This window comes from Theropithecus gelada, chromosome 10, assembly GCF_003255815.1.
Source record: "Theropithecus gelada isolate Dixy chromosome 10, Tgel_1.0, whole genome shotgun sequence".
Taxonomy (NCBI): domain Eukaryota; kingdom Metazoa; phylum Chordata; class Mammalia; order Primates; family Cercopithecidae; genus Theropithecus; species Theropithecus gelada.
This window is the reverse complement of record NC_037678.1, coordinates 33,892,527-33,917,497: the sequence shown is the minus strand read 5'-3', so window position 1 is coordinate 33,917,497 and position 24,971 is coordinate 33,892,527. Positions and strand designations below refer to the sequence as shown.

The 24,971-nt window shown below is 45.7% G+C and overlaps 1 protein-coding gene across 1 annotated transcript in view; it reads left to right on the top strand.

Annotated features, from left to right (window-relative positions):
- Positions 1–22,588, top strand: part of LOC112632422 (PRAME family member 20-like) — a 31,055-nt gene extending 8,467 nt beyond the window's left edge. The window contains exons 3-6 of the mRNA XM_025398112.1: positions 1,945–2,108; positions 18,270–18,569; positions 18,929–19,552; positions 21,935–22,588. Coding sequence (XP_025253897.1) covers positions 1,945–2,108; positions 18,270–18,569; positions 18,929–19,552; positions 21,935–22,481 — 1,635 coding nt within the window. The 3' untranslated portion in view covers positions 22,482–22,588. The remainder of the gene's footprint in view (positions 1–1,944; positions 2,109–18,269; positions 18,570–18,928; positions 19,553–21,934) is intronic.
- The last annotated feature ends 2,383 nt before the right edge of the window (positions 22,589–24,971 follow it).

Here is a 24,971-nt window from a genome sequence, read left to right as displayed (position 1 = left end):
GCTGAATGAGGCTAAATTAGCAATAACAGCTACAAGCCAGATTTTTATCCAGATACTTCCAAGATCCTCTCTAAGGGGACTCCTGAAAGAGCCACAACCAATCACTTAAAGTAGGGCATTTCTTCATGCCACATCATGTATAAAACAGAGATGTCACTTTACCTGGTATTCTATGGAAAGCTGGCCTCATTACCATGTATGAAGTAGCTGTAATTTGCTAAGTGCATGTTGTCTATATTTTAAGATATATTTATTAATCTAATGCATACGTTACAACTACACGATCAGGAAGGGTAATTTGAACGACAGCTCCTTAACATGACTTACAAGGCCATAGAAGATCTGGCCTGCTTCTCTCCAGACTTCTCTCCATTCCTTCATTAATAAATTAGTTCAAACAGGGCTAACTTCAGTTCTCCAAGCCTGCCATGCTCCAGCTCATCTCAGGGCCTTCTCACACATTCCACTTGCCTGGAATGTTTATCCTCTCTTCTTGGGGCTCATTCCTCCTTAGTTCCAGTGTTTCATTTTGATGCCTCTTCCTCTGGAAATCCTTTCATGAACCTAAAGGCCCTAAACTATGGTGACAATCCACCTTACAATGTTATTTTGCACTTTGTAACACAATGAGAACCCACTTATTTATACTCTCCTAAAATAAAGAGTTTTCAATCTGTGATGAATCTTTCTGTTTTGGTCTAGTTTGCCAAGAGGGTACCGTATGCCACTAGGACAAGATAAAGCAAAGTAGAAGAGTTTGCATCAATGCACATAATGTTAAAAGCACATGTGTCAACTGAGCACTTACTGGGCACAAGACTCTGTGCTCTGTGGTGTATGTATTTTGTCACAATAACTCTAAAACAAGTACAATTTCTTTCTGCATTTTAGATGTAAAAATAGGAGGTTTACAGAACTTGAGTAACTTACCAAAGTTACACATAGCCAGGATTGAAGCACAGATCTGTGTGACTTTATTTTTAGAGAGGGAGTCTTGCCCTGTTGCTCAGGCTGGAGTGCAATGGTGCGATCTCGGCTCACTGCAACCTCTGCCTCCCAGGTTCAAGAAATTCTCCTGCCTCAGCCCCTCGAGTAGCTGGGATTACAGGTGCACACCACCACACCAGACTAATTTTTGTATTTTTTGTAGAGACAGGGTTTCACCTTGTTGGCCAGGCTGGTCTCTAACTCCTGACCTCAGGTGATCCGCCCGCCTCAGCCTCCCAAAATGCTGGGATTACAGGCTTGAGCCACCCAGTCTGTGACTTTAGATCGCAGCTTGTGTTGCTATATAACTCCTACGCTGTAAGAAAACCTCCAGAGGAATGGCTGAGGCTGGGCGCAGTGATTCACGCCTGTAATACCAGCACTCTGGGAGGCCAAGGCGGGTGGATGGCTTGAGCTCAGGAGTTCGAGGCCAACCTGGGCAACACGGTGAAACCCCATCTCCACAAAAAATACAAAAATTATCAAGGCATGGTGTCTCGCGCCTGTAGTCCCAGCTACTTGGGGGGCTAAGGTGGAAGAATTGCTTGAACCCGGGAGGCAGAGGTTGCAGTGAGCCAAGATTGTGCCACTGTACTCCAGCCTGGGCAACAGAGTAAGATTCTGTCCCCCAAAAAAAATAAAACAGAGGAATGGCTGAGACCAAGGCCACGGTGGAGATACCTATTCCCATAGATCCTTTAGGGCTTTCCTTAATCCTTTCCTTTAATTAAGACTCCAGTTGGTAAAGAGCTTTATACAAATTCACTGCGTCCAGTCCTAGGAGGAGGAAGGGGCACATCTCACCCTGCCATAACTTCATCATGTCTCTCCCTGGCTCCCCAAGCTTCCTGGGGCTTTCAGGGCCAACCTAGCCTAGGCTGCAGAGATGGTTTATGAATATCTAGTACAGGGCTCCATGCCTGGGCCCTTAAGGGCCTCACCACACCCAATCTCTAGAAAATAAGCAACAACACCCAGCTCGCAGCCGGCAAAGCCCGGTCAGGAACGGACTTCCGGTTCAGCCGGATACGCCGGGCCACGGCATGCAACAGCCGCCAGCCATTTTGGGCTCATCCCGGCGAGCTCCCGGAGGGCGCCCCTGTGACCTTGGGTTCCCAGCTGTGACTGGAAGCGGATCCCACCGGCTCTGAAGTGCGGCTGTCCACGGAGGCTCCGAGAACTTCCTTGCCGATGTAATGTTCATTTAATTGTTTCAGGGCCCTTCTCCTATCCTTCCCTGGAATCCTAGGTCAGTTCAAACGATCACCCCAACGGGGACGCTCCCTTACCGTTGTGTTAGACCATGGTTTCTCCCTTCGAAGGATTCTTTATTATCCTTAATGATAACCTGTTGCCTCCTTAAATTATCTTTGGGGTTAACATCACGAGATAGGGTTACTTTATTGATTTGTAACAGAAAGGGAATCTCTGAGGCCAGAGGGTTGCGGGAAGATTGCCGAGTTAGAGAATAGGGGTAGGCATCCTGAGGGCTTAGTAACAGGAGGGAAGCCTGTCTCCTGAACGCCCCCTGAAGGTAGATTCTGTTACTGCCCTCAGTTTACGAATGAGGAAGCTGAAACTTAGCTTGAAATGTCCGCTGTCATGCAGCCAGTAAGTGTAGAGTCAAAATTCCAGTACCAAACTGTTCATCACTAAAGCCTCATCTATTTAACCAGAACCAAACTGCAGAATGTAAAATATCCAGGCAGGGCGCAGTGGCTCGCGTCTGTAATCCCAGCACTTTGGGAGGCCGAGGCGGGTGGATCACCTGAGGTCAGGAGTTCAAGACCAGCCTAGCCAAGATGGTGAAACCCCATCTCTACTAAAAATACAAAAATTAGGCCGGGCGCGGTGGCTCACGTCTGTAATCCCAGCACTTTGGGAGGCCGAGGCGGGTTAATCACCTGAGGTCAGGAGTTCGAGACCAGCCTGGCCAACATGGTGAAATCCCGTCTATACTTAAAATACAAAAAAAAAAAAAAGAAAAGAAATTAGCTTGGCATGGTGGCAGGGGCTTGTAATCACAGCTACTGGGGAGGCTGAGGCAGGAGAATCACTTGAACTCGGGAGGTGGAGGTTGCAGTGAGCCAAGATTGCACCACTGCACTCCAGCCTGGGAAACAAGAGCAAGACTCTTATCTAAAAAATAAAAATAAAAACATCCAGGGTGATCTGCTGCCCTTCTTAAGGAAGGAGTAATGTTTTACATTTTAAAAATATAATATACTTTATTGGCTTTTTAATTTAAAATAAGGAATATTGGCCGGGTGCAGTGGCTCATCCCCATAATCCCAGCACTTCAAGGGGCTGAAGCAGGCGGATCACTTGAGCCCAGGAGTTGGAGACCAGCCTGGGCAACATGGCGGAACCCTGTCTCTACCGAAAAAAAAAAAATTAGGCGTGGGCTGTAGTCACAGCTACTTACTTGGAAGGCTGAGATAGGAGGGGGGGAAAAAAAGGTTCTTACTAGATGGAACTTTTTTTTTTGAGACAGAGTTTCACTCTTATCACCCAGGCTGGGGTGCAGAGGCGTGATCTGGCTCACTGCAACCTCCACCTCCTGGGTTCAAGAAGTTCTGCCTCAGCCTCCTGAGTAGCTGGGATTACAGGCGCGCATCACCACACCCGGCTAGTTTTTGTGTTTTTAGTAGAGACGGGGTTTCACCATGTTGGTCAGGCTGGTCTCAAACTCCTGACCTCGTGATCCACCCGCCTTGGCCTCCCAAAGTGCTGGGATTACAGCCGTGAGCCACTTCTTTTAGTTCTTCGGTAAGACCCAACTCTGTCTTGCCGAGTATCCATGTCTGCTCTTTTGTCTGCTTCAAAAATTTGTTCCCCCTCCCCTTCAGGCTTATTTCCACACATCCTTTAGGTCTCAGCTTTTGTACTGCTTCCCCTGAAAAGCATTCCTGGACTTCCCAAGTCTGAATTAGATGCTCCCACCACCCCATATGTTCTAAACTGCTTTATCATTAAGATAAGTTTGTTACAGTATAGAGATTTTTTTTTTCTTTTGACACTGTGTGGAGCCATTTTCATTCAAGGGCATTTTCCTTTGGCTGGAAAAACTATTAAAATTTTGCTATTTTGGCCGGGCGCGGTGGCTCAAGCCTGTAATCCCAGCACTTTGGGAGGCCGAGGCGGGTGGATCACAAGGTCAGGAGATCGAGACTATCCTGGCTAACATGGTGAAACCCCGTCTCTACTAAAAATACAAAAAACTAGCCGGGCGCGGTAGCGGGCGCCTGTAGTCCCAGCTACTTGGGAGGCTGAGGCGGGAGAATGGCGTGAACCCGGGGGGCGGAGCTTGCAGTGAGCCGAGATCGCGCCACTGCACTCCAGCCTGGGAAACACAGTGAGACTCCGTCTCAAAAAAAAAAAAAAAATTTTGCTATTTTATTTTTTAATTACTGAGTAATTACTGAGTAATGAGGCAGCAGAGAGCTCTCTTTATCCTGCACCTAACAGGATACTAATATGTGATAAAAGGATAAGGAAATGAATGAGTTCCACATCCTACTCCACAGCTGACCCTCCTGTAGCTCATGCTTTCTTTTATTGAATGATTAATGTGGAGCCAAAAGTCAAATCAAGTTACTCTATAAGTCAGCTTAAGCCTACCAAATTGTATTTAAGAGGGGATTTCTGAGAGCACAAACTGACTCTCAGAAACAGGTAAAGAAAATCCAATCGTAAGAGAACTGTTACCTGTTGAGGGAAACGAGTTTGTATTGACTTCCATATAACTTGGATTTACAACCTCCAGATTACATTCACTTATTCAGTAAACATGTATTGAGTTCCTAGTATGTGTCAGGCTCTGTTCTAGAAGCTGGGGATATGACAGTGAACAAACTTGCGAGAGCTTGACACTCTAGTGGAAGAAAACAGGCAATCAAGAAGGAAATAAGCTAAGTTCAGATAGTGATGAATGCTACAGAAAATAAAGCAGATTCAGGGAAGAAGTGCTGTGGTTAGGGAAATGATTTCCAGTGAGCAATGTGGGAGCAATAATGAGTTCTCGATGACAGGGCAATAAGGGGATGGAATATTCCACCTTAAGGAAAGGCTTATCTCTATATATACATACATAATTGACAATATGGTTTAAAGATTAGACTTTTGGTTACTTTGATTCATTTTAATAATTTCTAAGAGCCGAAATACTTATTTGTATACTGATTAAATTTAATTTTTGGACTGCAAATGCTAAGAGCCATTCTCCAGAATGTGGTACCCATTCCGAAGTATTGCCACTCGTGAACTCACAACCAGAACATTGTTCTGCAACTAGGATGGTCCCATTTCCTCAGTTACTGTCTTACCACATCAACCTGACTTACAATTTCACCAACTTGTGATTTATAAATTTTCAACCGTGTTTCTATTTTCTTGCCTTAATCCTTTATTGACTTATGGAATCATAGATTTGAAGCCATTCCCACTTTCACCTGTGCAACATACAATATTGTAATATACGGATTGAACAAAATGGTTGGGAAATCTCTACATGGGACCCCAGGCTATGCACAAGTAAATATTAATAATTTAAGAATAATGCTCTCATTTAATGACTAACTATAGGGCAGGCAACCGGATGCACATTTAATCTTTATTTTTATTTTTTTGTAGAGACAGGGTTTTGATATGTTGTTCAGGCTGGTCTCAAAACCCCTGGCCCCAAGCCATCTCCCTGCCTTGGCTTCCCAGAGCACTAAGAGTATAGGCATCAGCCACTGTGCACAACCTCACATTTAGTCTTTAGAACTGCCGTTTGAGTTGAGCATTTTGCACAGGGGAGAGACCAGTGTGTGGTGTTAAGAGATTAGCTCCTTTTGGGAGGCCAAGGCAGGTGGATCACTTGAGATCAGGAGTTCAAAACCAGCCTGGCCAACATGGTGAAACCCCGTCTCTACTAAAAATACAAAACAATTAGCTGAGCATGGTAGCGTGCACCTGTAATCCCAGCTACTTAGGAGGCTGAGACAGGAGAACTGCTTGAACCTGGGAGGCGGAGGTTGCAGTGAGCTGAGATCAGGCCACTGCACTCCAGCCTGGGTGACAGAACAAGACTCTGTCTCAAAAAAAAAAAAAAAAAAAAAAAAAAAAAAAAAAGAACTTAGCTCCAGTTCTTTCCTGTGTTACTTACACAAAGTGTTTCTCAGTGGTAAAATGGGAATAAGGTGCTACGGATATTTTAAATTTTGTGTTGTGTGATGATTAAATAAAGTAGTGCTTGTAAACTGATATTAAACACTTGTTTAATGTTAACTGTTAGGAGTTACTATTGCAATCTTAAAATGTACCGTCCTGGGTAGTGATCCGATGATCATTTAATTCCATTTTCTTTTTATTTTCCCATGTTTGTATCATTTAATCTGGCTGGAAGGTTTCAGACTTGAAGTAGGACTGCTTAGACTTTACTACAAAAGGAGTCTCAAGTACATTTCCCATAGTCTTCCTCCCCTAGCCCCTAGAGAAATATAAACAAACCAGTTAAAAGGAATACCTGAGCACTGATAAGAATGTTTACAGCACTTTGTGAAGAGGAGAGTGAAAAACAGCCCCAATGACATCTTGCTGTTTTTACTTTAAGACTTGCTTGTAGCATGTAAATCTGTTGTGGTGGTGGTGGTGGTGGTGGTGTTACAAGGTCTCACTCCGGTTACCCAGGCTGGAGTGCAGTGGTGCAATCTCACTGCAGCCTTTACCTCCCAGGCTCAGGTGATCCACCTCAGGCTCCCAAATAGCTGGGACAACAGGTGCATGCCACTATGTCCGGCTACGTTTTTATATTTTTAGTAGAGATGGAGTTTCGCCACATTGCCCAGGCTGGTCTCAAACTCCTGGGCTCAGGCAATACACCTGCCTCAGCCTCCCAAAGTGCTGGGATTACAGGCATGAGCCACTGCACCCAGCTGTATATCTTAATATAATCAAGCACACTACACAGTAAATCTTTTTATGCTTTAAAAAAAATTAAGGCCAAGCGCGGCAGCTCACATCTGTAATCCCAGCACTTTGGAAGGCCGAGGCGGACGAATCACGAGGTAAAGAGATTGAGGCTATCCTGGCCAACATGGTGAAACCCCGTCTCTACTAAAAAAAAAAAAATACAAAAATTAGCTGGGTGTGGTGGCACACGCCTGTAGTTCCAGTTACTCAGGAGGCTGAGGCAGGAGAATCACTCGAACCTGGGAGGCAGAGATTGCAGTGAGCCGAGGTCACACTACTGCACTCCAGCCTGGCGACAGAGCAAGACTCTGTCTCAAAATAGATAAATAAGTACATAATAGCCTGTCCAAATTATCTCATTCTACTCGAAGTACATTTATTACCATTTAACATAATTACTGATATTCCATCATACTGAATGTATTATGGTTCATTTAATAATCCCCTTACAGTTATTTTCATTTCACTAAACTATAAACAAATTAGAAATGAATTATTTTGTTAAGACATCTTTTTCCAAATTTCAGATAATCAAGGATAATACAGTTAATAATCTTTGCTTTTTTAAATATAATATGTAATAATCTTTATATATATATATATTTATATATTTTTTTTTTCTTTGAGATGGAGTCTTGCTCTGTTGCCCAGGCTGGAGTGCAGTGGCACGATCTCAGCTCACTGCAAGCTTGGCCTCCCGGGTTCACGCCATTCTCCGGCCTCAGCCTCCCGAGTAGCTGGGACTACAGGCACCCATCACCGTGCCTGGCTAATTTTTTGTATTTTTGGTAGAGACAGGGTTTCACCGTGTTAGCCAGGATGGTCTCGATCTCCTGACCTCATGATCTGCCCGTCTTGGCCTCCCAAAGTACTGGGATTACAGGGGTGAGCCACCGCGCCTGGCCATTTTTTGTTTTTTTTGTTTTTTGTTTTTTGTTTTTTGTTTTGAGATGGAGTCTCACTCTGCCACCCAGGCTGGAGTGCAGTGGCGCGATCTCAGCTCACTACAACCTCCACCTCCCAGATTCAAGCGATTCTCCTGCCTCAGCCTCCTGAATAGCTGGGACTATGGGCGCCTGCCACCATGCCCAGCTAATTTTTTGTATTTTTAGTAGAGATGGGGTATCACCATGTTAGCCAGGGTAGTCTCGATCTACTGACCTTGTGATCCGCCCGCCTTGGCCTCCCAAAGTGCTGGGATTACAGGCATGAGCCACCACGCCTGGCCATATTTTTTTCTTTTGGGAAATTGTTTTGTGAAGTGTTTCTTTTTTCCTTCTTTTGTCTTATTAACTTGGTAAATTTTATTGTATATATGGTGACTTGATTTGCTCATATTGGACTCTCTTTGCATTATTAATATTTCTCATTTACTCATACTCCATTATTATTTTCATGTACTGCTGAATGCTGTTAAAAGATACATTTGGGCACGTTAAAATTTAAATGACTTTATTTGAGCATTCGTTGATTCACGAATCAGGCAGCACCAGACCACAACTAGTTCAGTGCTCCACTGTGGGTGGGTAGGAAAGGGGGCAACGGAGGAAATTTGATGAAATATTCACAGAAACAAGACAAAGAAAACATATTTGATTGGTTAAAGTGGGAAGTCCCTAGTGAGAGGTTAGTTGGCAGTTTCAGATTGGTTAAGCTTAAATTTCATTTTACTGTTTACATTGAGTTGGGTTTTGGTTGGCCTAAGTAGGAACTCAAGGTGCTGGAGCCATCTCAGCCTTATGACTTCCCAATTAACTGTCTTTAACAGTACCATTGCATTGATATTCGTAAGTGAGATTGGTCAGTAGTTTAATTTTTAGAGGCATCATTGTCAGTTTATGTTTTAGAATTTGGTAATGAAATAGCCCTGTAAATTTTCGTCTGTCTCATACAACTCAAACTTGAATCTAGTATGGCCTGGGATGAGTAAGCTGGCTGAATGATGGATTCTATCCTATCCTTGGTGGATAGGATAGGATAGTTTTCCCGTGAAGTGGATCATAACCCTTCCAGGTTGTCTCTAGTCGTTCATTGTTTTGAGCTACTTTAGAAGACTGGTGATAGCATTGTGACATAATTCTTGTCTCTAGATATGTACATTTTGTCCTATTCAATTGGCTTCTCTCCCTACTGGAAGCCAATTTTACCTCCATTTGCAGATTCATTTCAATATTCTGGATCTTATTTTGGATTCTCCCTAGAAATGGTTTTAACACCTTCTCAGTTTCCTCATTAACCAATTAAATAACATCTTTAAAATGTGTTTATTTATTGATTTTGCCCAGGCTCTGGAGTGGAATGGTGCACTCTGGAGTGGAGTGGTACAATCTTGGCTCACTCTGTTGCCCAGGCTGGAGTGGAATGGTACAATCTTGGCCCACTGCAACCCTCACCTCCCAGGCTCAAGCAATCCTCGCACCTCAGCCTCCCAAGTAGCTGGAACTAAACACATGCCACCAGGCCTGGCTAATTTTTGTATTTTTTTATAGAGACAGAGTTTTGCCATGTTGCCCAGGCTGATCTCAAACTCCTGACCTCAGATGGTCCACCCACCTCGGCTTCCCAAAGTGCTGGGATTACAGCTGTGAGCCAGTACACCCAGCCCCCTCAGGAAGAAATTTAGAACAAAGAATGGTGGTCAGAGTTCAATCTTCAACTCTCTTATCAAGGGTCCATGAGCCAGCAGTTGCATTTGGTGAGGGTCCAGGCTTCTGAAAGACAACTCAGAGATATATGTTAAGATGTTATTTTTCATTTTTATAGGAAAATTGAACATCTTTGGATCTAATTTCCTTGGCAATTATTTTAGGCTACTGTTCTCTGTTTTTTTTAAATAAGAACCTGCAAAACATGATACATTTTGTTTATCAAGTTACTTATTTATTTATTTTTACGTATTTGCTTTTTGAGAGGGAGTTTTGCTTTGTCACCCAGGCTGGAGAGCAGTGGCGCAATCTTGGCTCACTGCATCCTCCATCTCCTGGGTTCCAGCAATTGCCATGCCTCTGCCTCCCGAGTAGCTGGGACTACAGGCATGCACCACTTAGTAGAGACGGGATTTCACCATGTTGGCCAGGCTGGTCTCAAACTCCTGGCCTCAAGTGATCTGTCTGCCTCAGCCTCCCAAAGTGCTGGGATTACAGGCATGAGTCACCATACCCAGCCCCAAGTTACTTATTTATTTTTTAGGACTAGCTAGATGTCTAGAATTTCCCTTGGAGGAACTCAAGAGTTTTAAAATTTTTTATGTTTGGGAGCTTCCAGGCCCCTAAGAGGGGGTCCGTGTCTTGTGTCATTTCTCCCCCACCCAAGCTCCTGGAAATCTCTATTCTTACTGTCTTTATGAATTTGACTACTCTAGATATCTTATATAACTGTGCGGGAGGGAAAGCTTTTCCTCTGCCAGCTCAGGTCCAGTGGTGCGTGGGAGCTGCAAATGAGCAAATTAACAGATTAATAGGGGCAAAAAGTAACCAAACAATAGACAGATTAACAGGAGAAAAGACAAGATTTCTTTACATGTGTGTGGGGCAGCATTTAAATGAGAAGCTCCCTGAAGAACTAGAGGTAGGGATTTGTACACCAGCTTTATAGGGGAAAGGGTGAGGGGAGAAAGGGTTTCCATGGGAAAGATAAATGGCCTTTTAGGAGAATAAATGGAATATATAACACTTGATGATAATGTGTTCTTATACAATTTCTCATCCCATTGCAAGTGGCCCTGTCTGGAAGTGAAGCTCTCCTAAAGAGAGGCTTTATGACAACTTCATTCTTAGAAGGCTCTGCCTTTAGCCAGATAAGGGAAGCTCTGAAATGGCTTCTTTCTGCATCTGCTGTGTCTCAAAATGTCTCCCATTTAAAATTATCTTCAATCTGGAAATACAAGTGGGATCCTACAGTATTTGTCCTTTTTATTTCACTCAGCCTAGTGTTCTCAAGGTCCATATGTGTTGTAGCTTGTGTCAGAATTTTCTTCCTTTTTAAGGCTGAATAATATCCCATTGTATTTATATATCACGTTTTGTTTATCCATTCATCGGCTGATGGACATTTGCGTTGCTTCCACATTTTGGCTGTTGTGAATAATGCTGCTGTGAACATGGGTGTACAAATACATCTTCAAGACCTTGCTTTTAGTCCTTTTGGGTATATTCCTAGAATTGAAATTGCTGGATCTAATTTTAGTTTTTTGGGGAACCACCGTATTGTTTTCCCAGGAGTTCCACCATTCTACATTCCCGGCATTGTACAAGGGTTGCAATGTTGCTGTATCTTCACCAACACATTTTTTTCTGTTTTGTTTTTTTGATAGTAGCCATCCTAATGGATGTGAGGTAATATCTCATTGTACTTTTGATTTGTGTCTCCCTAATTAGTAATATGGAATGTCTTTTTATATGTTTATTGGCCAAAAAATTATCTTCTCACTGTAACACTGTACTCCACCTTTTAGCACTATTCATTCACCAACCAAGGAGTCCCACTCATTGTTCATTATGGATGTGTCAGAGATTGAAATCTCAGAAAAATCAGTATGGGTCTTACCTTCATAGGTTTCAGTTTTATTGGCAGGAGTTTTTTTTGTTTCCTAGGTGGTGCATCTTACAAATCTATCCTTCTCAAAGCCGTTTGACATTTGGCAAGAGAAGACAGAGACAGGGAACCATCCTGGAGGGTTTTTTGCTGCTGGGTTTGTGGCAGAGCTCTAAGGATAGGGAGCAGAGAGTAGACAGGGTCTCCTGCTGCCAAGGCCTTGACTTTGTTAGACAGTTTTCTTCAGTTAGGTAAGCTACAATGGAATCCTCTCCCAGAAAGCTCCTCTTTTTGCCTAAGCTATCTGTGGTCAGGCTTTGTGGACAATGAAAATCAGATCTTTCAATAATTCTATGAGCTCTTGGAAGAGCTTGCTCTGTGTGTTTTCATAGATTGATTTCTGTTCTCAGGTCAACATAATATTGTTTTATGTAAACATATGGCAATATTAGTGTTAATGTTAAATAATGAGATCGGAATATATGATTAAATATAGAGTTTATTTGCACACAAAGCTTGAGTATAGCCACCCAGGAAACACTCACTCCAGATGAACAGAGTCAGTGTTCCAAAGCAGTGAAGTTAAGGTTTCACTTATATAGGCAGAGACAGAGAAATTTTAGCAGGATTACAGAGTTTTCCATACAAAACCAGTGCATTCCTTACAGTGATTTGGTTGATGATAGAATGCTATATTCCAAGAAAGATTACTTTGTGACTCCCTGAGAAGAGGTAGTGATCTGGAGGGGTCTTATATCTGGTGCCATTTGGTCTTCCTAATTTTCTATAGTACAAGAATAAGGAAGAAAGTTGATCTATAATCAGAGAAGTAGAAGTCGCAGCTGCATATTACATGACTCAGGCCACATAGCCACATTTCTCTCAAGGCTCAGAATAATTTCAAGTTCCAATAACTTTAAGTTGGAATTTTTTTTTTTTCTTTGAGACAGTCTCACTCTGTCACCCATACGGGAATGCAGTGGCCTGATCTTGGCTCACTGCAACCTCCGCCTCCTAGGTTCAAGTGATTCTCCTGCCTCAGCCTCTCGAGTAGCTGGGATTACAGGCGTGCACCACCGTACCTGGCTAATTTTTTTTTTGTATATTAAGTAGAGATGGGGTTTCACCATGTTGGCCAGACTGGTCTCAAACTCCTGACCTCAGGTGATCCACCCACCTCAGCCTCTCGAAGTGGTGGGATTACAGACGTGAGCCACCATGCCCAGCCAGTTTGAATTAATTTCACATTAGTATCTCTCCAATAGTCTTCTCTTAATTTTTCTTTTGTTGTTTCTTCTAAAGTTATAATTATACATTATTTAAAATGTCCTAATTATAATATTTATGTATTTTCAATATTTGCTCTCTTCATCCATTTACATGTCTTTCCATTTATTATTTTTACTCCATTACATTAATTTTTTAATTCTTTTTTTGTTTGTTTTGAGATGGAGTCTCGCTGTGTCGCCCAGGCTGGAGTGCAGTGGCACAATCTCAGCTCACTGCAAGCTCTGCCTCCCAGGTTCACGCCATTCTCCTGCCCCAGCCTCCCAAGTAGCTGGGACTATAGGCGCCCGCCACCACACCCGGCTAATTTTTTGTATTTTTAGTAGATGCGGGGTTTCAGGTTTCATCATGTTAGCCAGGAGGGTCTCAATCTCCTGACCTTGTGATCTGCCTGCCTCGGCCTCCCAAAGTGCTGGGATTATAGGCATGAGCCACGGTGCCCAGCCAATTTTTTAATTCTCAATACTATTTTCACATTTATTGTTATCCCTAGATGACAGAAAAAAAGTGAGTGAATGGTTTATTTCATATGTCTAAATTACTTCTGCTATTATACATTTACTTCTCAGTTCTTGCTGGAAATACTAGGCACTCTTGTGCAGTCACATCAGCAGAAATACTCCTATTAATTATATTAGCTGTTTCCTATTTTATCCTTTTTAGCTTTCAATGGTTAAAAGATAATTTTCAGAAAAGTAGAATTGTGACTTTATACAGATATAAAAATGAACATGTGTTAAAGAATTTATTGGCCGGGTGCGGTGGCTCAAGCCTGTAATCCCAGCACTTTGGGAGGCCGAGACGGGCGGATCACGAGGTCAGGAGATCGAGACCGTCCTGGCTAACATGGTGAAACCCCATCTCTAATAAAAAATACAAAAAAAACTAGCTGGGCAAGGTGGCGCGCACCTGTAATTCCAGCTACTCAAGAGGCTGAGGCAGGAGAATGGCGTAAACCCGGGAGGTGGAGCTTACAGTGAGCTGAGATCTGGCCACTGCACCCAAGCCTGGGCGACAGAGCGAGACTCCATCTCAAAAAAAAAAAAAAAAAAAAAAGAATTTATTTTGGTCATATAATATGAAGTACCAGGCAGCTGTTAAAGAAGGGTTAAGCCAGCACACATCTCTATGACATGAAGGGATGTTGAGATGAATTTCAGATGGAGACAAAATTTTCCACAGGTAGAAGTTAGGGGAAAATCCTTACCAGACCAGACAGAATTTATATGTCTATCAGTTACCTACAACTTATAAAGTTACAAAATAGCTCAAAGATAATGAACAGGGCTCAAATCTGATAACCCAGAAGGGTACATTACAGAGGATCCATTACTTTCCGTTGCGGAGGAGAAAAAAATCAAAGCTTTTCCTCACCCATCTCAAGGGTCTTTGCTGATACCCCTATTTTTAAAAGGCAGATTAACAAGAGGACACTGTAACAAATTTATCAAAGTTTTACGTGAACAGGGAACCTTCAGAAATGAAGACTCAAAGACCCAAGGAGAACTTTAGTTTTTTGTTTTGTTTTGTTTTGTTTTGGGACGGAGTCTCACTCTGTCGCCCAGGCTGGAGTGCAGTGGCCAGATCTCAGCTCACTGCAAGCTCTGCCTCCCAGGTTCACGCCATTCTCCTGCCTCAGCCTCCCGAGTAGCTGGGACTACAGGCGCCCGCCACCTCGCCCGGCTAGTTTTTTGTATTTTTTAGTAGAGACGGGGTTTCACCATTTTAGCCAGGATGGTCTCGATCTCCTGACCTCGTGATCCGCCCGTCTCGGCCTCCCAAAGTGCTGGGATTACAGGCTTGAGCCACCGCGCCCGGCCGGAGAACTTTAGTTTTTAATTTAATTTTTTTTTTTTAGAGACTGGGGTCTTACTATATTGCCTAGACTGGCCTTGAATTCCTGGGCTCAAGCAGTCCTGCTGCCTCAGCCTCCCAAGTAGCTGGGACTATAGGTGCATGCCACTGCACCTGACTATCTGTATATATCTATGCTTAGGTTTGATGAAGGATGGACAGTCATGTACAAGTATGATTGGACAAAAAGCCTGTGGTCTAATGGTAATAAGCTGGGGAGAACTTAACAAGGCCTGTTCGTTCAGATTCTTCTTGGCCCCTCTGTGTAGCATTTCTTTCCTCCTGGTATAGGACAGGACACCTGTCACATGGGGGTCTAACGACCTACTTTCAGGAGAGGAAGGTCAGAGAATTCCTTTATGACTAGCTCTCACACAGAAAGGCAGAGAAAAGTCAGAGAGAGACCTTCTAAGTGCCGTATTTTGGGGTGACATTCTGAGCCACAACACCATTTTTTTCCTACACTATGTACATAATTATTTGCCTCTTTTTATTGCCATAGACAGCCCCATTGTTATGTGTCTTATTGCACTGGCTACAACTTTCCCAGACAATGTTGATAGTGTGCATGCTTGTTTCTAATTCAAACATCAACAAAATTACCCATGATACAGCTCCTCTCTCTCTCTCTCTCTCTCTCTCTCACACACACACACACACATATTATATATATGTATATATGTATGTTTATATATAGAGAGAAAACAATTTTTTGATTAGTCATGGAGAAATATGATAAGACAAAAGGAGTATGAGACTATGAGCCAAGTTTAATAAAGTGGCGAAACAGCGGGCCTATGTGTTCAGATTCCTCTTGGCAAGCCTTCGTCTTTGGAAATAAGGATATGCCTTTCCTTCTGGTATAAGGGGAGCACCTCTCACAGGAGGGTCTTATACCTACTACAGGGGAAGGTCAGAAAATCCTGCCTGCCCATGCCGTTTCTCAAATTCCTTCAGCTTAAAATATTCAGTATGCTAAGTTGCTGTATTTTGGTAAGGCACATCCTAAACTCCATCAAAGTCCTGCTAGAAGCAGATACCAAGATGCAAAAACATCCAAGGATTTTACTAGGGGAGCTCCCTATAAGGGGCGTTGAGGAGTGAGCAGGGAAGGCGTGGAGACCCCACAGACCTGCGTCGCTGTGTTTGGTGAAGCAGAGCTGGAGGGAAGGTTGGGTGGAAATGTGTGCACTCAGGAAGATTTGGTAAAGCCATAAGGGAGTCCTCAAGCCAAAGGTGGTTGTCACAGGAGTGGTGTCTCCCAGGAACTAGTCTGTCACATTGTCTCCCAGGAACTAATCTGTCCTCAGTCATTGTTGGTGAGCAGCATGTGGTGGTATGACTTGGGCCTTAAGGCTGCCAGGGATTCCCGCTGCCCTTGCTCAGGTGCATTTCCTGAGTTGGAGGTGCAGGGCACACTCTCATGGTGGCCACACCATCTTCATCTTGTTTCTGACTTTTAAAGCAATGTTGGCTGGGCGCGGTGGCTCACGCCTGTAATCCCAGCACTTTGGGAGGCCGAGTCAGGCAGATCACGAGGTCAGGAGATCAAGACCATCCTGGCTAATGCAGTGAAACCCCGTCTCTACTAAAAATACAAAAAAAGTAGCTGGGCGTGGTGACAGGCGCCTGTAGTCCCAGCTACTCGGGAGGCTGAGGCAGGAGAATGGCACGAACCCAGGAGGCGGAGCTTGCAGTGAGCCAAGATTGTGCCACTGCACTCCAGCCTAGGTGACAGAGCAAGACTCTGTCTCAAAAAAAAAAAAAAGCAATGTTTATAAAACACCACTACTAAGTATCAGGTTCAGAAGCTTCCCTTCTGTTTCTTCTTTGATTTTCCCAAATGCATTGACATTAATAATTAATAAACCTAACATTAACCATTCTTGCTCAATTGTACTTCATCACTATTTGTGAGAGATATTTATAGATTTAATGTGTCAGGCCTTTGATTTGATTTGCTAGTATTTAAGCCTTTGCTAGGTAGCTTCCAATGTATGATTGGCCAATAGTCCTTTCTTATACTGTCCTTTGTCCTCGCCCAGTTTATTACCAAGGCCATAGTGGCCTCATGCAAATGGATTTCATAGCTTGTGAGACTAAATGAATGTTTCTTGTCTCTGACTAGCATAGATTCTAGAATGCTGCTGTCCAAAAGTGTAGCATCTAGCTACGTGAAGCTATTTACATTGTAATTAATTAGAATTTAATTTAATTTAAAATCCAGTCCTTTAGTCACGCTAGCCACATTTCAAGCACTCGGTAACCACATGTGGCTTGGGGCTCCCGCATCAGACAGTGCAGGTCTAGAACTTCCCCCTCCTTACACAAAGCCTTGCTCTGTGGTGGACTGTGGAAAGTGATGGGACGAGGTCTACACTCGCATTTCACGGGAGTCTACACTCCCGCATTTCACGGAAAAAAGGAGGCATTTGGGCAGTTGAAAGAATCCATAACTAACCTGAACCTGATGCTCTGTGAGAGCATAGAAAGAAAAAATCCTCCATTCCATATTACCCTCAACTCCATCAGTGGGATTGTGATAAGCGTCTATTGTGCAAACTTGCTCTTGAAATGCATTTAAAATATATACTGCTTGTCTGGTGTATGTCAGGAACTATGTTTATCACTCAGACTATAGCAGTAATGAAAGCAGATACAGCCCCTTTTTTCATGGAGCTTATAATTTAGCAGAGAGGAGACAGATAATATGCGAGTGTGTGCATTTATGTGTGTGCGCGTGCGTGTATGTGTAAGAGAGACAGAAACAGAAAAGGGGTGATAGAAGAAGCGCTGTAAATCAGGTTAGGAAAGATAAAGCTGTAATTAAGGGATGAGAGTGCTATTCTACTTGGGTGGTCAGGGAAGACCTCTCAGGGTGAAATTTTAATAGAAACCTGAATGAAGTAAGGGGGCCAGCCATGAGGATATTTGGGAGAAGACACTTCTAGGCAGAGGAAACAGGAAGCGCAAAGGCCCTGAAGCAGGGCGTTGCTGGTGTTTGAGGAGAGAAATAGAGTCCAGTGTAGGTTGCTGGTGCAGAGTGAATAGTGAGGGGAGTGACAGGAGGTGGACCCTGAGATACTCGGATGCTAGACTCTGAGGCACAGCTGCAGGGTGGATTGTATTCACAGTGAAAATGAAGCCACTAGAGTTTTGAGGAAACGAGTGTCATGATCTGAGTTTGACCACAGGGTGCACAAGGACAGAAGCAGAGAGACAAGTTAGAAGGCCACTGCAGTAATAGGGGCAAGAGATAATGGCTTGGTAAAACTGGAAGTGATGAGAACTGCTCAGAATCTACATACGCTTTGGGAGAATTGATGTGGAGTTTGGGGACAGTGTCCTCAGTTATGTGTTCATGATCTTAATGGTGAAGGCAGAAGAGGAAAGTGTGGGTCAATTCAAAGCCTCTACAGCCTGGCAAGGAATAGATCTAAACCCCTGAGGTTCTGGATCCCATGTCCCCAAGGCCTGAGGGCTTCAGGGTCTCAGGCTTACAAGACCTGAATGTTGAGGTTTTGGTCCTGAATGGCGGGAGGAGCCAGCATTTGGTTCTGTGACAGATGCAAAAGGCTTGCATCTCCCGCATTGGCCTGGGAGCGATGCTGAGCCATTAGTCTTCTGAGGATTTCTACCTTCTTCTGCTCCAGGTCCATGGAGGTGAACCACCCAGCACCTCTCAGGCTCTTGGAACTTGCAGCCCACAGCCTGCTGAGCAATGAGGCTTCAGTTCTACTGGTGTTGGAACAGCTCACAGTGAACCTTTTCCCGCCACTACTCACTGCTGCATTTGCCAAGGGGCACAGAAAGGCTCTGAAGGCCTTGGTACAGGCCTGGCCCTTCCCCTTTCTCCGTCTGGGCTCTCTGATAGTGCAGTGGCCCAACCAAGACAGCCTGCAAGCTGTGGTGGATGGGCTGGAGGCCTTTTCTGCCCACAGGGCTTGTCCCAGGTAAGGGGGATGCTGGGAGCAAGACCTCAGCTCAGAGCCAGAGGGAGGGTGAGCTGAGATCCAGGGGAGGGGACCGTTAAATCGCCTCGGGGGACAAGTGGGGAAACTATATGTTTCTGAGTTAAGTGGTTGATGGTACAGCTACAAGGCTTTAAGGAGAGGGCTTTTTACCTTCTAGGGGTGGTGGTATGAGCTGTATGAGGAATAGGGGCTAGCAAGGAGCCTGGGTGAGGGAGGAAAAGCCCATTGGAGAGGAGAGGCGAGGCGAGCTGGTACTGGGGTCTGGGGAGCGGCCCAGGACTGCTGCCGCTCATCTCACATGGACTCTCCAGCATCTCCTCACTCCTGTCTCCCCACAGGAAGTCAGAACTGAGGATGCTGGATTTCACCCTGGACTCTGAGCAAGTCCACAGTAAAGGGGCTTCTGAAGCCTTGGCCAAGTTCCCATTTTGGTTGCCATCAACAGTCAAGGCAGAGATGCCCCAGGCCGCGGCCAGGCCCAAGCCAACAGAGAATATGAAAAAAGGACCAAAGCAGCCATGGGAAGCAGTGGAAATACACATTGATCTTTTCCTGAGAGGCCCCTTCAAGTTAGATAAGTTCCTCTCCAGCCTCCTGACGAAAGTGGAACAGAGCCACGGGGCCCTGCATCTCTGCTGTAGGAAGCTGCACATTGAGGAGATGCCCTTCCACAGTCTGCTGGGGATCCTGAAGACACTCAAGCTGGATTTCATCCAGGAGCTGGAGGTGTTTGACTGGTTTGACTGGTTCTGGGCATTGTCAGATCCAAACCTATCTGCAACACAGCTGGGAAGGATCTTCAACCTGCGCAGCCTCAAACTCATCTACTACAACTGGGCCTTCTCCTCACGGGGCGAGCGGCCCTCCAGCTACTTCCTCTCACAGCTCACCAGGCTGGGCCACCTCCAGAAGCTGCACCTGTCTTACTCCTACCTCTCGGGCAACCTACATTATGTACTCAGGTGAATGGGTGGACAGGGGCATCCAAAGAGTTCCCTGAATACTCCTAAGTGAGGTCAGGACAGGGGAACAAGACAGGAAATGGGGCCCATTCTTAGATGCTCATGGAATTGTGGGCACAGCCTGGGAACCCAGGGTTCAGATGCAGTTGATGGCTGGGATCTGCTTTGGAAACATTTGATGGGGAAAGATGCATGTTGCTGTAAAAATAATATCCACTTTGGGAGGCTGAAGTGGGAAGCTTGCTTGAGGCCAGAGTTGGAAACCAGCCTGGGCAACAAAGTGAGACCACATTTCGACAAATAAATACACAAAAATTAAGGCCAAGCATGGTGGCTCATGCCTGTAATCCCAGCACTTTGGGAGACAGAGGCAGGTGGATCACTTGAGGTTAAGAGTTTGAGACCAGCCTGGCCAACATGGAGAAACCCCATCTCTACTAAAAATACAAAAATTAGCCAGACATGATGGCATGTGCCTGTAATCCCAGCTGCTCGGGAGGCTGAGGCAGGAGACTCTCTTGAACCCAGGAGGTGGAGGTTATAGTGAGCCAAGATCGCGCCACTGCACTCTAGCTTGGGCAACAGAGCAAGACTCCATCTCAGAAACAAAACAAAAACAAAAACAAAAATTAGCTGGGCATGGTAGTGCACCTTTCATCCCAGCTACTCAGGAGGCCAAGGCAGGAGGATTGCTTGAGCCCAGGAGTTTGAGGCTGTAGTGAGCCATGATTGCACCACTGCACTCCAGCTTGGGCAACAGAGCGAGACTCTGTCTCAAAAAAAATTACAACAAATTTAATTTAAAGATCTAATTGGCTTTTTTTTCTCTTTAAAGACAGGAGGTCATTATGTCACCCAGGCTAGAGTGCAGTGGCACAGTTACATCTCACGCAGCCTCAGACTCCTGTGTTCAAGCTACCCTCCCGTCTCAGCCTCCTAAGTGGCTAAGACTACAGATGCGCACCACTACACCTTGTGAATTTTTTAAAAACTTTTTTGTAGAGACAAGGTCTTGCTTTGCTACCCAGGCTGGTCTTGAGCTCCTGGCCTCAAGCCATCCTCCCACCTCAACCTCCCAAAGCACTGAGATTACAGGCATGAGCCTCCATACCTGGCCTTCTAATTGGCTTAGGTTTGTGATTCACAAATTGGGACAGCCTCCCATTCTATAAAATAGAATAAGAGCTCTGATGAGCTGAGCGGAAGAGACTGGCTTTATAAGCAGAAAAGTGATGAAAAAAGCCAAAACAAAAAGCAGATTGGTCAGTTGACAGTTACTTTCCTTATAGGGTTAAAACAGAGGGCACTTCCTTATCATCCTGGGCCCCTTCTGATTGGTTGGTGTGAATCTCCTGTTTTTTGGAAAACTGACCAGTTTCAAAGTTCAGTTTGATTACCTGACACTTAGCACAAGTGACTGCATTCTGGTTTGCTCTGGTCTTTTGAGGTCTAGTGCAGGAGCTTAGTCCAAAACAGTGGGCTTCCATGTATTTCATTTAATTTTTTAGGTTTTTTTTTGAGAGAGTCTCCGTCACCCAGGCTGGAGTGCAGTGGCATGATCTCGGCTCACTGTAATCTCCACCTCCCCGGTTCAAGTGATTCTCCTGCCTCAGCCTCCCAAGTAGCTAGGATTACAGGCATGGGCCACCACACCTGGCTAATTTTTGCATTTTTAGTAGAGACGGGGTTTCACCATGTTGGCCAGACTGGTCTTGAACTCCAGACCTCAGGTGATCCACCCACTTCGGCTCCCCAAAGTGCTGGGATTACAGGTGTGAGCCATTGCGCCTGTCCTAATAATATGTTTATTTACTCAGCAAACCTTTTCAGGCACTGCTGAATGTTACACTGGTTCCCAAGAAAAGATCCTGAGACAGCACAGGTTAGGCCTCTCCTTCTGAGCTCATACTGCCCCAGACAGGTGGGTACAGAGCTCTGAAGGACAATCAGTATCCACTCTGTGCACGTCTCCTAGAAATTTCCAGATAGGGCATTCAGGACCCCCAGCCCTGGCTTAAACGGAAGCCTGAGCAGCAGCTTCCCCAAACCCAAACCTGAGGAATAATGGGCTCAGCCTATGGTTGCTTCTCATCAGATAAACTCTTTCAGGTGGCTCCTCTCAGCAGTCATATTGGGTATGGATAATGTGAGTCTCCCTTTCACCAAAGAGAAACTTAGAGTTGGAGGGGTTCGTGGAGGACCTGGTAGGTCTGTTGAGAGAGAGCCAGGCCTTGGGACACCAAAGGACATGCTTCTGACCCTGCTGGTAAATGGCTTCCCTAATGAGGGGGTGGCCATAGGACTGGCTTCCTCAGGGACAAGTAGGTGTTCCGGGCGGGGGACCTGGGCCCTACCCTCACACAGCCATCCTTCTCTCCTCAGCTGTCTGTGGGTTCCACTGCATTCCCTGGAGATCTGCTACTGCAGGCTTCTCGACACTGACATCACCTACTTGTCCCAGAGCCCTCATACCACTTGCCTGAAGAAGCTGGATCTGAGTGGCAACAACCTGTCCTACATGATCCCTAGACCCTTGGGGACCCTGCTGAGGGAGGTCTCAGGGACGCTGCAGCACTTAGACCTGAACCACTGCCGGCTGAAGGATGCCCACCTCAGTGCCCTCCTGCCCGCCCTGTGCCACTGCTCCCACCTCAGTTCCCTGAGCCTCTCCGACAACCCCATCTCCAGTGCCTGCCTCCTGAGCCTGCTGGAGCACACAACAGGGCTGATGGAGCTGAAGCAGGTACTCTATCCCATCCCAGTCGACTGCTGCATGTACCTGCATGGCCTCTCCTGGGGTCCCGTGAACAAGGACAAGCTGTGCCAGTTGCAGGCTGAGATACAGAAGCAGCTGCAGGCCATGCAGCGGGCTGACATGCAGTGGAGCCCCCCGCTGCCCTTGCTTATGCAGCTGGTGCAGTTTGAATGAAGAGCAGGAGCCAGGCTCAGGGAACAGAAGTCAGAGAGGGCAGCTGGAATCACAGCTGGGGCCACAAGTTGTTTGCAAGGAACATAAAATAAACTTCCATGGGAACTGTCTGGCGCTTTCTTCATTCCCCTTGCTCCCCTTTCCCAGTGCAAAGCCTGGCCTGTTTCACCTGTTCATTATCCAGCCACACGTTATCCAGGTGGCTCTACCGCCAGGTCACCAGAGACCCCAGAGGTCCAGCCCTCCCTGGCAAACACTCCCTCTTCTGGCCACTCATTCAGTTTCTCTTTGTCTTATGCTTCTGGATAGAATGAAGTGGGTCCTTAGCTGACTTCCCCACCTTTGGACATGAGCTGTACGCTGGAGTCGGAACAGCTCTGGGGGCTGTTGGGAGACTGGAAGGAAGCACATGCCTGGCACCAAACCCAGAGCACGCGGCCATCAGTCAGCTGATCACCATCGAGCACGTGCTGGGGCCAGGTGCTGCTGTCCTCAGACCAGGCATACATGGAGAGCATGGGTCGCAACCATTTAGGAAGTCCCTACAACAGGGCAAAGTCAGAAGAATCAGGAGTGGCTGCTAAAGCAGGTCAGGGAAGGTGCCTCAGAGAGGAGGCCTTTGAGTCCAGTCCTGAATCTGTGGCAGAGATCTGGAGTCAGGCACCCTGGGAGGGGCCCGGCAACAACAGTGGCTGAGAACCAGGCCTGAGCCTGGCAGGAGAGGACGGGTCAGAGGTTCACAGGCCCAGGCCCCCAGCACCATGTAGGTGGAATACAGTCAAGGCTGATGTAGATGGAGACAGAAGACAGACACAGGGGAAGTTATGAGTGAACAAGATATGTATGGGGGCTGCTTGGAAAGGCCTGGACCAAACTGACACACAGGCCCAGAGAAAGCCAGAGAATTACTGCTGGGTAGGAGAGGTTTACAGAACAGCCTTCAGTCCATTCTGCTAGCCCGCTTGTCACTTTCTGTTTATTTCCTGTCCTTGCTGAAGCTCTGCTGTAGGCATCCTGGTTCCACCTATGTAACCCCTGGAACCAGAGATGGGTAAGAAAGCCTTACTTAATGGAAGGGTCCTCAGTGCCTCGCTTGCTGAGTTCTTCTTCCATCCAGGCGAGGGAGCTTGCCTGCTCGCATGAGCCATCTCGCAGCAACCTCAGTGCCTCCCGAACTACCCTGACTCCAGGTTGTGATAGTACCCAGCAGATTCCTCATAGGATTCCTACAGAACAGCACGGTCCTTGTGCACCCACCTTCCTCTGTGTACCACATCACGCTCAGAGGGCCAGCCCCGAAGCCATACAGTCATCTCCAGCAGTGTGGCCTGAGAATGGAGCGTGCTGATTTTTCACATTGTCCATTTAGGTAACAAGTACTTGCTAAGTGCCTCCCAGGTGACAGGTACTTTTGCAAGGGCAGAGGATGCAGCAGAAATAACTCAAAGTTCCTACCCTAGTGGAGCATGGGCTCCATGCAGATAAGCAAGCTGGCAGGTAAATGGCACGTTTTCAGGTTGGGAAAGGGCGAAACAAAGGGAGTGGGGCCCGCTGCTGAGGGGTGGAAAGGGAACTGTTTGCGATAAAGTACACACAAGGTCTGTTTTAGAGCAGAGACCTGAATGGAGGCAAGACCTCCAGGCAGAGGAACAGAAAAGCACAAATAGAGGAAGATCAAGATACAGAGAAATGCACTGGGGACTCGATGCACTGTGCCGTTACTTACTCTGCTGAAATGATGCTTCCCCAAACCCTGACTGGCTAATAGCCTCTGATCCACACAATGCGCCTTTTTACGATGCAGCCATGCAGGCATGTAACTGCAGCTGTTCCACATGTCACTATCAGAGTGTAAGATCAGATTGGATGAATGAAATCCCATTGCTTCCTGTAGGTACCTTCTGGTGACACATCTTTCCAGCAGTGTCAGGGCACAGGTGCTGCCATGACCTCAGACTTGCTTTCCTCCTTACTCTGCCCACTCACTTTCTCCTTGCCTGAGTCAGTATTGCTCTTTAGTCAGATATTGGAGGATGCTTGCTCCTGGAAGTATCTGTACCAAATTTCCCCAAGATCATAAGACCTTCCTCCTCCTGCACCCACTTGAGAGCTTGCTTATAGGTTTCCTGCAGTCCAGGCTGAGGGACAAAACTCAGCCTCTGAGTCAGGGTTAGGAGAGCTGACTGTGATTTGCATCCACTGTTTTGTGCCTCAGTTTCTTCGTCTATTAATTTAAGAATTTTGAATCACAAAGTTAATCATAGTCCCTACCTCACACCATTACGTGTATGTTGAATAAGTTACTTGTTTAGAAGGGTTACATGCTGAGAATAGTGCCTGGCATCTAGTAAATCCTCTTGGAAAAGAAGGGACTCTTCCGAGGTCCCATAGCAAAGTAGAGTGGTCAGAGGAACCTGGCTGGTAGGCTTGGTGGGAGGGTTCAGGGAAATGATCCCTGGAAAATCTTCAGGAGAGTGGTGGTCATGTGGG